We start from the raw sequence: 15,214 nt of genomic DNA, 5'->3' as shown, positions 1-15,214 counted from the left end.
AAACCTGCTGCTCAACTTTCCAACATGTCCGTTTCGCTGCTGTGAATACAGATTGGAAAATACTCCACGTAGCTATCCAACACAAAATCTACAGCGTAGTGTAACTGTGGCAATATTAACATACTGCTTATTGCATTTGGAGTATACACAAAAAATCCCAGCTAAACCAACATTGCATAATAGGCAAAATAGCTTTTTGATGACACCGACATGAATTAAAAAAGTAACTTTTAGAAAGTCCATGTTTTGTCGAATGTTGCCATTTGCTTCATGTCTGCCTGTCTGTTGGCAAGAGAGAGACAGGAGGAGCAGAGAGAGAAATGCACGCAGTCTGTAATCATTTACAAAGGTCAAGCGAGAGAGAGTGAAAGAGAGAGAAAGAGAGAGAGAAAGGTTGAGAAAGTGAGCCTGCAGGCCTTGCTCTCCATCTCTATTGATCCTTATCTGCAGTTCAGCCCACCAGAATTACTCGCCCGAGAGAAACGCCTCAATAACCGCACAGGTTGATGGTGAGTGTAGCGGTTCAATTAAGGCCGCTGGTTGATGCCAAGGACATGAGAAAACACCAACACGGTCTGATCCTAATTCAAGAGTCATTCTGAGAGACTTTGATATGCCGAATGTTAGCTGCGGATCTGGGCACGGTTGCACGAAAACAAGTGGGGGTTTCCCTGATGGGACTTTTTAAAGGAAAACACCACCGTTTTTCAATATTTTACTATGTTATCAACTTAGACTAATGAATACATACCTCTCTCTTCTTTTCAATGCGTGCACTTTATTGTTGTACAGCGCATCCATTTAGCCTAGCGCCATTCATTCCTTAGGATCCAAACAGGGATGAATTTAGAAGCCACCAAACATTCCCATGTTTTCCCTATTTAAAGACTGTTACATGAGTAGTTAAATGAGTAAGTATAGTGGCACAAAATAAACGTGGCGCTTTTTAAAGCGGATAAAAAATTACGACTATATTGTATGGCGGAAGAGCACTTCAACCTCAGCGCGCAGCAACATCATTCTCAAACTGAACTAAATTCTGAAGATTAAATTTTCTAAAAGTTATTTTTTTAATCATATAACAACCATAAATATTAAACATTAACTCTTTCGCCGCCATTGACGAGATATCTCGTCAATTAAGAGAAAACGCCTCCCCACCAATGACGAGCTTTTCCGTCTTTCCGCAATACCGCTATTATCCACCAGATGGCGCACTTCCGTAACTTATACAACCCGGAAGTAGCACCTCATGTGAAAGAGAAAGAACTCCGTGTCTGTTTTAAAGATCGCTCTGCATCTGATCTCTATCAAAAGTCCTTCGCAAAAATGGAATTATCTCAGCTTTTTGCTCAAAATTGGGTGTTTTTGAAGAAATCTACCCATGTTTAAGAGGTGATTACAAGAGAACTAATGAAGGTAGGATGAAACGTTTTTTTTTTTTTTTTGAAAGCAGAGGGTCTGTTCTTTCATCTGATATATTGTTTGTTTATATATTTAAAGAAGAACTTCGGAAAGGCCTTAAACTTTTGTGAAAATCATGAAAAATGCTGGCGCTGGCTGGCAACTTTTTTTTAAAATGCTGGCGGGGAAAGAGTTAAACTATACACTAGGGCTGGGGAAAAAAAATCGATTTTTCGATTAATCTTTTTTTTTTTAAACGTGGTCGATTCAAAATCGATTCTCTTGATCAAGGAATGCGACTGTTCTTTTTTCAGCATACATTTTTCATCTTGCATCAAAATTGTACTGTATTTAACATAATTGTATGCATTTGAAAATTAGAGATGGGTTCTGTTTTAATGTACCCAATTGTACCTAAAATAAAAGCGTTTCATTTACAGGTTTGTGGCTTTTAATTTCTTTTTAATAATTACCCACTTGTAAACGTATGTTCACTGTTCTCTTTTATAAGTATAGTATTTGTATTAAATCTATATTTATTGAGTCGAATCGAGAATCGAGCATAAAAATCGACCAGAGAATCGGAATCGAAAGGAGAATTGATTTTATAGCTTGTGAATTGAAATCGAATCGATCTGGAACATCTGAATCGATACCCAGACCTATTATACACATAGCTCAAATTCATTGCATTTTCCAATTCTCATTTGATTGAGAGGATATAACGGCTGAGAGTCCGATACCAATCATTGGCCAAACGGCCAAAACTTTTCCAGAAACAAGAATGTCACCTCACATTCAGGTATAAATTCAAATTTATTTATAAAGCACTAAATAAAACAACAACGTTGACCTTGACCATAGTGCTGTACAATCAATAGCACAATAAGAAAAAGACAACTTTTATAAGATGATCACGTCCATATAGTTATAAAAGTAATATAAAATAATAGGGATGCACTGATATGGAAATTTTGGCCAATATCATATTATTCATATTATTTTCGCAATGAAAAACTCCCAGACCGCGGACATCTTGTCTTTGCGCTAGACTAGCATACTCTTCTTAAGCCCGCAACACGTGTCATCTTCGTGCTATGTCACAGTAAGCACCAATCAAAACTTCACATGGCCAGCAATGAGCAAGTGAAGTGGTTCAACAAACCAAAATAATCCATCATTTATCGGCTTTCATTTATCGGCCTAATTTTGCTATCAGACCGATAACCGATAATATTAAAAGTAAGCAGTTATCGGCCGATAACGATATGTCGGCCGATATATCGTGCATCCCTATAAAATAACCTTAAAAAGACAATCAAAGTACATCTTAACTAGATTCAGAAGAGATATGATACTAGCAACCTCCGCCACTTCTATGATTGAACACTTTTGTAAAAAAGAAAAAAATGTTTTCAAATGGCTTTTAAACTGGGGGAGCGTCGGTACGTTCCTAATATATAACGGCAGGCTGTTTCATAATTTGGGGACAGCACCCGCAAATAAGCGATTCATCGATTTCATCTGATATCCATTTCATAAATATCAACAGCAAATAGTTAAGCTAAATCATGTGTCTTAGTTTTTAACACGCATATTTATTTTCATCAAATGCTAACAAAGAGAGCACCTGGAATTTATTTATTTTGGAAGTATCTCCGTTGTTCCAAAAAGAAGCAAAAGCCCCAAAACTTACTATTGGCCAAAGGCAAACAAAACGCTAGCGGCATAAACCCCAGAGCCTGACGAGAGGGTGCATAGAAAAATGAAAGGGAAAAGACAGAACATAAGCAAAGCGCAACCCACTATCTAGGCTTCAAGATAGGCCTGTAACAAAGACGAGGGGCTGCCATTCTGCTCTGGGGCAAAACAAGTAAATAAATATATAGACCTCAGCTATTTTAGAGTTTCTCATTACTAGGCTACTTAGCTATACAGCAATCTGGGGAAAAAACGATGATATGAAGCAAGACCAAAGAAGGCTTCAAGAAGCGCTTCTCTTTCTCCATAACGATTCGCCCCAAGGTAAGAAAAACAACAGAGTGCTGAAACAAACAATATAACCACAGCAACAGAGAGACAGTGGGCTCCGCTGCTCTTCATTTGAATAAAACATGCCTCCTATGATCGCGAGTTCAGAAAAGATCCTCTTTGACGGATGAGTTTCAACAGTGGTTGTCAATACAAACAGAGACATATGGTGAAATTGTGACATATGTTGTGTAAACTGGAGCGTTTAAGGGGGGAATGACAAAAGAGATGCATGTTCTTTTCTAAAATTGGACCAATTGCTGTGACTCAGTAGCAAATGTGATTTTTTTTGCTTGGTGTGTAAAGAAACTTATGGTACGAAGTGCTAAAAATTTTTGGTGTTGAAAGACTGCAATCAGCCCAAAGTAGTCGTAGATTAAAGGAAAACACCACCATTTTTTAATATTTTACTATGTACTTACATCAACTTAGATGAATTAATACATACCTATCTTTTTTCAATGCGTGCACTTAATTTTTGCATAGCGCTTCGTGAATGTGTTAGCATTCAGCCCAGCCCCATTCATTCCTATGGTTTCCAAACAAAAGTTTTATTTTGTGCCACCATACTTACTCGTGTAACAGTCTTTAAATAAGGAAAACATGGAAGTGTTTGGCGGCATCTAAATTCATCTCTGTTTGGAGCCATAGGAATGAATGAGGCCAGGCCAAATGCCAACACATCCACAACGCGCCACACAACGATCAAAAGTGCACGCATTAAAAAAAAATAGGTATGTATTAATTAATCTAAGTTGAGGTAAGAACATAGTAAAATATTTAAAAAACTGTGGTGTTTTCCTTTAATGGATAGTGCACCTAAAAATTCAGCGAAATTTCTTCCTTTGTGTTTGGAGTTTTTCTTATATGAAAGAAATACGTTTTTCGAAATGGAATGAGTGAACCATGACAGAATTCTGGATGTGCTATTTCTTTAAGCAAGAAGAGAAATTTAGATTGAAATCTCTTCAATAAAACATCAGAAGCTTCCCGTTGTATCAAAGTACGAGTCGTTTTCTTTTCACTGCCATTAAACCTGATGGAAATTCATAGTCTTTGAATTTGCATCCCACAGATTAGACTCAGTATGTCAAGGAGGGGGAGTGATGTCTGACATCTGAGTGAAATGATGACTTCTCCCTTGTGCTAATAAACTTGTTACGAGACGTATGAGATCATTTGTCTCAATGTCAGACTAAATGATGTCACACTCATAGCAAAGCCATAATAATGAAAAATGCACGCTGAGCACTTTTATTTGTTCTATTAAACAGTCCACCATAAAGCTCACCTCCTTAGCTTTCTGTTTAAGCCGGGCTTGTTCGGGATCTTCCTGTCTCGAGCGACTCTGCAAAGAGAAACATTAAAAGGAAAATATGTCAGTTTTCATGTATTTACAGAGGTCATATCAGATGTACTGCTTTGTTTTAAAATGCTTTTGACACCATAAATGATCAATTTAATTTTCTGTGACAATCTTCTTGGTGTGCTTACCTATTGCTGTCTCAATTTAGAAGTTTAATGAAAATGAGATCTAAACTGAAATAAGAGCACAAATACACCCACTTTTAAAAACCAACCTTTGTCCCAAAAGTTTGAGGAAATAAGTTCACCTCGACTCTTACCTGAACTTTTGATTTAAGTAAAGAAAAGCACAATACACCTTCAAGTAAGTCTGTCACAGACAAATATTTCTACTTACTACAGTGATAATCATGTAAATAGGTCAACTTTATTCCCTAACAGTATTTAGATGAGATCGGCAAGGCAAGAACAATAATTTCTAACCAGACGTCTCAATTAGCCGACTGCATTAATTAGAGATGGGATGGTACTGCATTGGGAATCGAACAACGCTGAGCCTTCGGAGCGGGAAATCATCAGCGTCATCATCATCGCTCGCCGTTTAAGTCAACTAATTACCTCTTCTTTCATGTTGCCATGTCCTTCTCCCGTGGGGAATTATTACACCATATCTTAAGGAGGAAAACTTCAAGGGAGAGCAATGCATGCTGGGAAGCTGCTACTAGCCGTTTGTCGCTGCTGAATCTATATACAGTTTCAACTAAATAAAATAACTATGGAAAACCCAGGATCTGAACATACCTATAGAGAATGCAAGGACAATGTATATAGATTACGAAAATTATACCGTCAGAATCATATAATTGTTGCAAATGCTGCGCATTACCACAATTCTGATTCATCTCCTCAAGAGTTTGTAAAAATTACATGTACAGTAATGCACTTACAAGCCTTTGAGGCAAAGTATTACAATGAACATGTAAGAATTAGCTATAATGCTGCGTTTACACCATCCGTGGTAGAGGCGGCAAGCGCGGGTGATTTACATGTTAAGTCAATGCAAAGACGCGGTTAGGCATCCTGCGGCGCAGTACACGCGGTAAGCGCGGTGCGAATGTCGTGGAACATGCAGAAGGCGCGTTCCGCGCGAATGGACCGTTGCCGCAGGAAACGGGCGACTTGAAAAATCTGAACTTTTGCGGATTTCCGCGCCGTCTTAACCAATCAGGACCTTGCTGTAGTAGTGACGTGATTACAGGAAGCGAGCGGAGTCTCAGTGGAGTTGCGAAGCCCCTCCCATGACGCAAATATCCGCGTGAATGTCTCGAATGACTAGTGACTTTCACGCACGATTAGCGCATTTTTGCCACTTCTACTGCGGCTGGTGGGAATGCACCATAAGAGTAAAGCCACAAAACATTTTATGAGAAACTTGAGGTTTCTCAAGTTTGCGTGAAGTTAAAAGGAATTATGTTGGATTGTTGGTAACACGTAACAACCAAATTTACGCAAGTAAATTGTCGTAAATGCAGTTGTTTTATTAATATTGCTTGTTTATACACACTGAGTGTTTCTGTAGCTCTACGGATAGAGCAAATGTAAGTGTTAATCAGGGCTGCAAGATATTGAAGAAAAATCTGATAACTTGGTAAATAATGCAAGTTACGATATGCGATTCGATAACGCTTTAAAAAGGTGAGAGCGGTGAGACAGCTCAGTACACAGCTCACCTCTCCTTTTCGAAACGCACAGAGAAGTTACAGTAGCGCCACATAGGGGTGGGCCATAAACCGGTAGATAACATAAACTGGTAGAAATTCGTCAGCAGGTAAGAGATTTTGGACTATCGTCTCTATTGAGGTTACGCATCCACGTCACGTTGCTGTGCGTGTGGTCACGATAACAAAGTTTATACACGTATTAAAGCACTGCAGTTAAAAAATTTTTTATTTTAAGCCATTGAAACACAAACAACATATCTCAACATAATTCTAATATGCGTGCACTGTTTCCGTGTGAGAGGAGCGTGCAAGTCGCGCATCCGCTGCTCATTAAGTTCGTAAGCATTTTTGCAGCTTTAAGGGCCGTTCATGTCGTGCCTAAAATGCATGAAAAACGCTAGGCACGTAGGTTCTTGTTACATAACCTGCGGTGCACTTGCACCATTCTGAAAAGTTGAGATGTTTTTAACTCGATGCGGTGCGGACGCGTCTGGAAAAAACATTTAAAAAAAGATACATAATTAAATTTATACATTATTATTTATTATCATTTTTTCATCTCTGAGTGTTAATCTTCAGCGAGCTTGAGTTTTGTTTTTTATCTTCTTTTTTATGCTTGTGTTAGTTTTTTGTGAGAATTATGAAAATTCTATGGCATTAAATAAAACATAAAACCTCTTTAAAAGATAAAAACTCTACCATGATACATATCGTTATAATGATAAAAAATGAATCCTATCATGATATAAGATTTTGGTCATATTGCCCACCCCTAGCGCCACAGGACAAAGATGCCGTCATCTTAAACAACGTAGTGACAAAACGCGCTCTATAGACCAGTTGGGCTGTGTCTGAAATTACATACTGTGCATACTAGTTACTAAATTAGATGAAGTACCTCCTCATCGACCGTTAAAACAGTAGGTATAATATCAGTGGTCTCCAACATGGTGCCCGTTGGCACCAAGTTGCCACCATGGAGTCTGTGAGTTGCCCGCCAAAGCACATTCTAAAAATAGCCTCAAAATTAAATGTATTATATATTTTATTAGCATGGCTTATATTATGTATGTTAACATTTTAAAAAATTATAAAACATATCAACAATTAAAATAAATAAAATTAACAAGTAAAACAAAAAGTTTTGAGTAGACTATATAAAAATAGCCCTCCAGATTGTTTTATCCATTGTGGCAGCCCTTGCTCACAAAAAGGTTGAAGACCCCTGTATTATATAGTATGAATATGGATAGTATGAATGAATTTGGATGTACTACATCTGCCATGTTGATACATTACTTGACATAAGTCGTTAACTGGAATAACGTTAAACAAGCGCAATGTAACCACAAGGGACAGCTATTTAATATATGTATTCGCACTTAAAGGGACACTCCACGTTTTTTTTAAATATGCTCATTTTCCAGCTCCCCCAGAATTAAACACCTGATTTTTTTTTTACTGTTTTTGAGATCCATTCAGCCGATCTTTGGGTCTGGCGGTACCACTTTTAGCATAGCTTAGCATAATTCATTGAATCAGGTTAGACCATTGGCATTGTGCTCAAAAATAACCAGAGCTTTTAATTTTTTTTTCCTATTTAAAACTTGACTCTTCTGTAGTTACATTGTGTACTAAGACCAACACAAAATTAAAAGTTGTGATTTTCTAGGCAGATACTATGAAACTATATTCTCATTCTGGCATAATAATCAAGAACTTTGCTGCTGTACCATGGCTGCAGCAGGCGCAATGACATTACGCAGCGCCCAAAAATAGTCCCCTTGGTTACTTTCAATAGCTGGCGACTATTTTCGAGCACAGCGTAATATAAAGTGGAGTGTCCCTTTAGATAGAGCCACGTTACCGCTTTTGGACATCTTTGAAAAAAACAACAGCTCTTCTTTGTCGGATACCTCTTGTCCCAGGGGCTCACATATTCAGACATACTACTCGCCTCGCCTTCTGCTTTTCGCCTACTATATATTATGGAGGTAGGCAGTTTCGGACACAGCGTTTGTCCATTTAGGGCTACTGGAGAAACGTGGCAATGCAAAAGGACGACTTTAATGTAAGGCGACTTCCATCTGCTAAAACTTTGACTATGTGTAACTTTTTTGAAGTATTAAAATCATGCAGTTATTGCAAACCATTGTGATATGCACATTTGCGATATTACAATAATTTCACAGCCCTAATATCAAAATATAATGAATTTATAGTTACTATGGTAATCTTCAGCATGTTACATAAAGCTACATTTGATAGGAACCCCCAAAACTTCTTTAACATTTAATTCCCAGGTTTCAGAAATCATGTTGGCGAGACTGGGGCCAAAAAGGTAAAGAAAGTGATCCCTCCGGGTTCATCCATTACACATAACATGATTTTTTTCACCCAACAAACTTAGTGAGTGAGATAGTGACACTTTCTTAGAAAGAAACAGACTCGGAGGCAAATTTAAAACATCCTCTCTTGCTCCCTAACAGAAGACTCATTCCATTCCGCTTATGTACTTTAGTCCAGGCAACAGTACAATCAAATCAACTTGAGTCTGTATAAATCCCTCTGGCTTTGCCATTACTGCAATTTGCCACAGTATGAAGCTACAGAGTGCAATCTTGTGTCTTAATGACACACTGCCTTTTCTCTCCAAGGCATAAAAGCATAACCGGTTTCTTTAACAGAGAAGCCAAAAACGTGCTGGAGAAATATTTACTGGCATGAAGTTGATGAGCAAACTGGCGTCAACTAAGAATAGGCATGACTAATGATGACCAATCTTGAAAACAATGATCGATTGTGATAACCTGTGACAAAGGGGATTGGGATCCGGCTCCAATTTTTTAAAATACTGTACCCAAATTACTTTTACAAAGTTGTTGCCACATACAGCATTTCTCTGCCTGAGCGGTCAGGGTATAATCCGAATCGGACTACTCTGTTTCTCCCTACTTCGGCTAGAATTAGGTGTGGGAGTGGGCTTTACAGATAGGGACCATTCAGGTAGCAGCCTCTGAGTGTATAAACCAATCAAAATCAGGGATGTCAATCTCACAGAATACTCAGACAGTGCTTTGCTATTTGCTATGCAAAACATACAGTGTAATCGATGTAGTCAATGGATGATTTAGGAATCTTCTTTAAAGTAAAGGGACATTCCACTTTTTTTCAAAATGTGTTCATTTTCCAGCTTCCCTAGTGTTAAACATTTGACTTTTACCGTTTTGGAATCCATTCAGCTGATCTACGGGTCTGGCGGTAGCATTTTTAGCATAGCTTAGCATAATCCATTGAATCTGATTAGACCATTAGCATCGCACTAAAAAATAACCACAAAAAGTTTCGATATTTTTCCTATTTAAAACTCGACACTTCTGTAGTTACATTGTGTACGAAGACTGACGGAAAATTATAAGTTGCGATTTTCTAGGCAGATATGACTGGGCACTATACTCTCATTCTGACCTAATAATCAAGGACTTTGCTGCTGTAACATGGCTGCAGCAGGCGCAATGATATTACACAGCACCTGAAAATAGTCCCCTGCTGTTGAAAGTAACCAAGGGGACTATTTTCGGACAGTGTGTACTATCACTACGCCTGCTGCAGCCATGTTACAGCAGCAAAGTCCTTGATTATTACGCCAGAATGAGAGTATAGTTTTAAATAGGAAAATATTGAATCTCTTTGGTTATTTTTAGCTGCAATGCTAATGGTCTAATAAGATTCAATGGATTATGCTAAGCTATGCTAATAATGCAACCGCCAGACCCAGAGATCAGCGGAATGGATTCCAAAACGGTGAAAATCAAATGTTTAACTCTAGGAGAGCTGGAAAATGAGCATATTTTTAAAAAAGTGGAGTGTCCCTTTAATTACTTGCACATATACTCAATTACAAAACCGTTTGCTATTACTTTAGTCCATTTTGCAAGAATGGCTAACTCTTTTAAAAAAGCAAAATTGGAAAACATTAATTTATTACAAATAATGTATGTAGACAAAAAACTGAAGAGCTTGGATGCAAAAGCCTCTAAATGCGGTCAACATGTTTTTTATAAATAGCATTTTTTTAATCAGACTCAATGGATTCTGCCAACAAACCAGTATTTCTGAATGGCCTGAGGCTGGGATTAAGCAGATCTGAAGAGAAAGTAATATAATGAATGTATAATACATGCCGAGAACATTCGGTTAATATCATCATCATCTCATTTATAATAGAGGTGACTTTAGTAATCGAGCCCCTTAATTAAAGACACAGCACATATATAAGTGTACTAAATATATACTACAAATAAGAACACCACCCATCTTTAGCATCAGGAGGCACTGCAGCATTACTCAAACCTACTTTAGCGGCTTTCATCAAAATCTCTCGCTCCTCGTCATCTTTCCTCTGCTTCTCCATCTTCTCAAGCTGCTCAAAGAACTTCAGCTGGGTCCTCACATCCGACGCCTGCTCGTACAGCTCCTCATCCTGCGGAGAAAAAAAGACAAAACTCCTCATCAATGTATTCATCTGTTCACCTCAACGTTGTTATTGTAACTTGTCCCCACTCTGCTAAAGTTTTACATAACAAACGAAAGTGAAGAAGTTGGTAGACACCCAGAGCTAATGGGATAATTGTGTGTTTCTCTGAGGCAACCCCGACTCATTTTCCTGCAAACGCTGTTCTGGCGGTGTAAGTAAAATAACTGCGTGATACACGGCAGAGGACCAAAGAGGAGCATCGCGCAGGCACGCAGGAACCCACACGTTTCCGTGCACATCTGAGGCTATAGCCTATTAGCAGCGGGAACGGCACTGTTCCTCTAATCTCTTCTTGTGCTCTCTTTTGCGCTGAGGCTGTGCCTCACTGGCAGCAGGGCCAACTTTTCCTGTCTCCAGTCAAGTCAAGTTTGGCTTGTTTATCGCTGATGTCAACAGGCTGACTTCACAGGGCTGTGCCAGTTCATCGTTTTGCGAAGTTTGTTTCAAAATCAGAATAAGACAAATTGCAACTCCAGAGTTGAACATGTGTCTTTTATCTCAATTTATATTTGGAATTGCATTCGCTTTTCATTAATAACTAGGGTGACAAATCTGGGTAGCGTAAAGATGTTTGTCGCAACCGTTCTCTAGCAGCAATCGACCGTATAGACTCCTCTTTTCATTTAAATTATTGAATATGTTCCAGATTTGTTTATAAACATTTTAGATATATGTGACTATGAAAAGTCATTTTTTGCTATTTAATGTTTTCTACATAAAATCATTTAAAATAATATAAAGAACATTTTGTAAAAATATAATCTTGATATCTTTAATATTTTAAATCAATGTAGCTCAAACATGCACTTTAGGATGCACTTTAGGATAAGCCCTGTCCAGGAAACCACCTCTATGAGACTTTAGTCTGGATTTCACATAATTATTTTAACCTATAAAAATGTATTATTAAATTATTTTGGATGATAAAAAAATTATTAATGTTGGGGGGCCCTTAAGATATCTGAAGGTCTAGACAGAGCCCCCTGAGTATTTAAGATGATAAACCTTTGTATAAATGAGAGGACGGGCCTCGATCAATTAGCTTAAAGGGATAGTTTAGCCAAAAATGAAATTTCGATCGTTATTTAATCACTTCAAGTTGTTACAAACCTGTGTAAATTTCTTTGATTTTCTGAACACAAAGGAAGATATTTGTAATCAAGCAGGAAACAGGAGCACCATTGGCTTTCATAGTAGGAAAGAAAAATACTATGGAAGTCAATAGTGCTTAAAAATGGTTTGGTTACAAACATTGCATAAAATATCTTCCTTTGTGTTTCAGGGGTCCCACGGCTTAGTTAACTTCAAATTCAAGGACTTTCCAGGTCCAATACCCTTAAATTCAAGGACTTAATGTAGGGACACATTTCAAGTTAGAGCAAGGTTACATTGTGTTACCTTTAAAGATACATTGTTAAAGTTCCCTTTTGAGGGAACTCCCGCTGCGTCACTGCGGTGACGCTTTAGGGACGCCTCCAAGGGTAAGTGTGTCTGAATGTGTATATCAAATTCAACCAATGGTGAGGCTTAACAACAAAGACAGGGTGACGCGGGAGCCAGGAAGTATATCGCTATCTGAAATATTGCCAAAGACACCGTTACAAGGACGCAGGAAGTATGGCAAGGGAGACGCAGCGTCTCGTTACCTTCTCAGGGAACAACAGTTATATACGTAACCAGAGACATTTTTATGTGTCAAACACAACTATGCAAAAAAGCACTTTGGTATGAATCAACATTCGCATACAGAAGATATAAGCATTTAAAGTGAACCGTTTAGCACGTGTGCTTAAAAAGTCTAGAATTTTTATGATATTATCCTACACTACACAGAATATGGATTTTTTTCCAGAAAACTTCTTGCATAATATAGATTCAAGCGCTTTCAGTGACCTGTATCTATGCATGTATATTTTAAAAAACTTCCCAGGGCCTTGAATTTTTTTAGATTTCAAGGACCCTTGGGAACCCTGAAATGTATACAGGTGAGGTTTGTAACAATTTAAAAGTGGGTAAACGTGAAATTTTCATTTTTGGGTGAACTATCCCTTTAACAAAATTTGGATATCATGATACTGCAAATGAATAGTTTCGTTGCAAAACGAGATAACCACCGTTTATTTAATTGTTCAGAAATCACGTTTTTTGGTTGTGCATTCCAATTAATTTCAATGCAACTGCAGTTGGTTTGTTTTGATTCAAAACCTTCATAACTTAAAAAATACAGCTAAGTAGCACCATAAAACAAAATAATAACATGATAACATAATAATAAATATGTTTTGACAAAAATGTTAAAAAATGGATTTATCTCGTTTTGCAACGAAACTCTTCAAATATAGTCACAATTTATACTCATAGATTAAAATGGAATCTAGTTATGTGACTACCACTAACTAACTTGCATATCTAGCATGATCAAGACTCAAGTGAGGGTCAAGATTAATTTCTCTCTGTACAGTTGCATGTTCAAGATGTATAATGAGAATGTTAGTGAGAAAAAAAGTCAGTTTTTGGTTTCTCTTTGAAGTTTGGGACGCCAGAGTGAAAATATCAGGCATTGGTTCTTACTTTGCAGGAATCTGCACGATGTTGCGCTACGGCGGAGACCTTCTCCAGCATGGAGCGCAGTCTGGATTGAGTGGCGTGAGAAATCAGAGTGACCGTCTCCATTGACACCTCCGTCACGCCAAACTTCTTGGCTGAAATGAGACAAAGTTTCAGGTTAAGTTTACTATTGAATGTCTGGCAAAGTAAAACTAAACTTGAGGACCAAACCGATTGAGAACAAGTATTATTGTTTTCTTATTCAAACCTGCCTCACGATATGACCTAAATTTAAGAGCTGCACTACTCATCTGTCACACCCACACAGTCAATCACTATTTATCAGTCACACATAAACACATCCAGCAGGTGGCGCAATGCACCTCCTCCCATACCTCCTCCAGACATCCAGCTGCAGTCATCTCGCACACAAATACACACACGTGCACAAAGCCCCCCGGAGGAAGATTTACATTTTTAACACACTCCTCCCCCTGGCGACAGCATAACAACCACAGCCGGGCTCCATGTAATAGCACATATCCGCGGGCACTCATTGGTATGCACTGTGTGCTAAATCAAGAGCAAGGGGGAGAGAGAGTTAGCTTAAATACAATAATGGAGGGTGCTTTTTGGGTCCAAAGACCTGCCTTTCATCTAGAAGAAAGTGTTCGATTCGGGCTCTTTAAAATGATTTAGGTGAAGGTAAGCTAATCTTTATTAATGAGAAGGTAGTGCTGAACGCAGAAGTGCATGACAGGTTACACGTACTGTTTGGGTATCTAGTTATGAATATGGACCCTGGATCCTGTGGGAGCTACACATTTCTCCAACAAGTTAGTGACTTTGACTTATTCCCTGGGAATTATGGGTAATATGTAGGAAGATTCATATGCATGCTTTATTTGGATTACAAAAATGGAAAAGGCAACCATCACTATGACTATTTATACTTTTTGTTAAAGGAGACATAAAATGAAAATGTTACTTTTTCCATGTTTAAGTGCTATAATTGGGTCCTCATTGCTTCTATCAACCTATAAAATGTGAAAAAGATCAACCCAGTAACTTAGTTTTGGTAAACCATTCTCTGCAAGCATGTGAAAAAATAGGTCATTGAAATGTGGCTCCCCCTGTGATGTCAGAAGGGGATAATAGCACCCACTTGCTATTGCGCTATGCAGAGATCAGCTCATTTGCATTTAAAAGGACACACCCAAAAATGCCACATTTTGCTTACACCTACAAAGTGACAATTTTAACATGTTATAATAAAGTACATATATGATATTTGGAGCTAAAACTTCACATATGTATTCTGGGGAAACCAAAGATTTATTTCACATCTTGAAAAAGCCTTGTGAAATGTACCCTTCAACGTAGATAACCAACTCATCCAAACAATAAAATATTATAGAGACTTAAAAGAGGGCTTTTATCACTTGCACCTGCCAATAAGTGCACAAAAATACTTAAATATCAACCTGGCAACACCCTAGAAGAAACCAGCAAAAAAAAAAAACTTTACGGCAACCCCACTCACAACCAGCCAGGCATCACATCAGCGACTTCCTCAGGGGTAAACAGCACTCACGCTCTCTTTAGATATACGTAAATGTACAAATCTAGTTCATTTATATGCAGCATCTACACGTATGTTGACGTGAAT

At 38.1% G+C, this 15,214-nt stretch overlaps 1 protein-coding gene across 2 annotated transcripts in view; it reads right to left on the bottom strand.

Moving 5' to 3' along the window:
* Positions 1–15,214, bottom strand: part of LOC129433953 (transcription initiation factor TFIID subunit 4) — a 60,188-nt gene that overhangs the window by 30,260 nt on the left and 14,714 nt on the right. For both annotated transcript variants that reach the window (XM_055192699.2, XM_073868742.1), the window contains exons 10-12: positions 13,570–13,700; positions 10,819–10,944; positions 4,727–4,783 (exon numbers count right to left, since the gene is read on the bottom strand). In XM_055192699.2, the coding sequence (XP_055048674.1) occupies positions 4,727–4,783; positions 10,819–10,944; positions 13,570–13,700 (314 nt within the window). The remainder of the gene's footprint in view (positions 1–4,726; positions 4,784–10,818; positions 10,945–13,569; positions 13,701–15,214) is intronic.

The sequence above is a fragment of the Misgurnus anguillicaudatus genome, chromosome 6 (assembly GCF_027580225.2).
Source record: "Misgurnus anguillicaudatus chromosome 6, ASM2758022v2, whole genome shotgun sequence".
NCBI classification, from domain to species: domain Eukaryota; kingdom Metazoa; phylum Chordata; class Actinopteri; order Cypriniformes; family Cobitidae; genus Misgurnus; species Misgurnus anguillicaudatus.
Note: the sequence above shows the minus strand (reverse complement) of the source record. Positions and strands in the feature narration are given on the sequence as shown.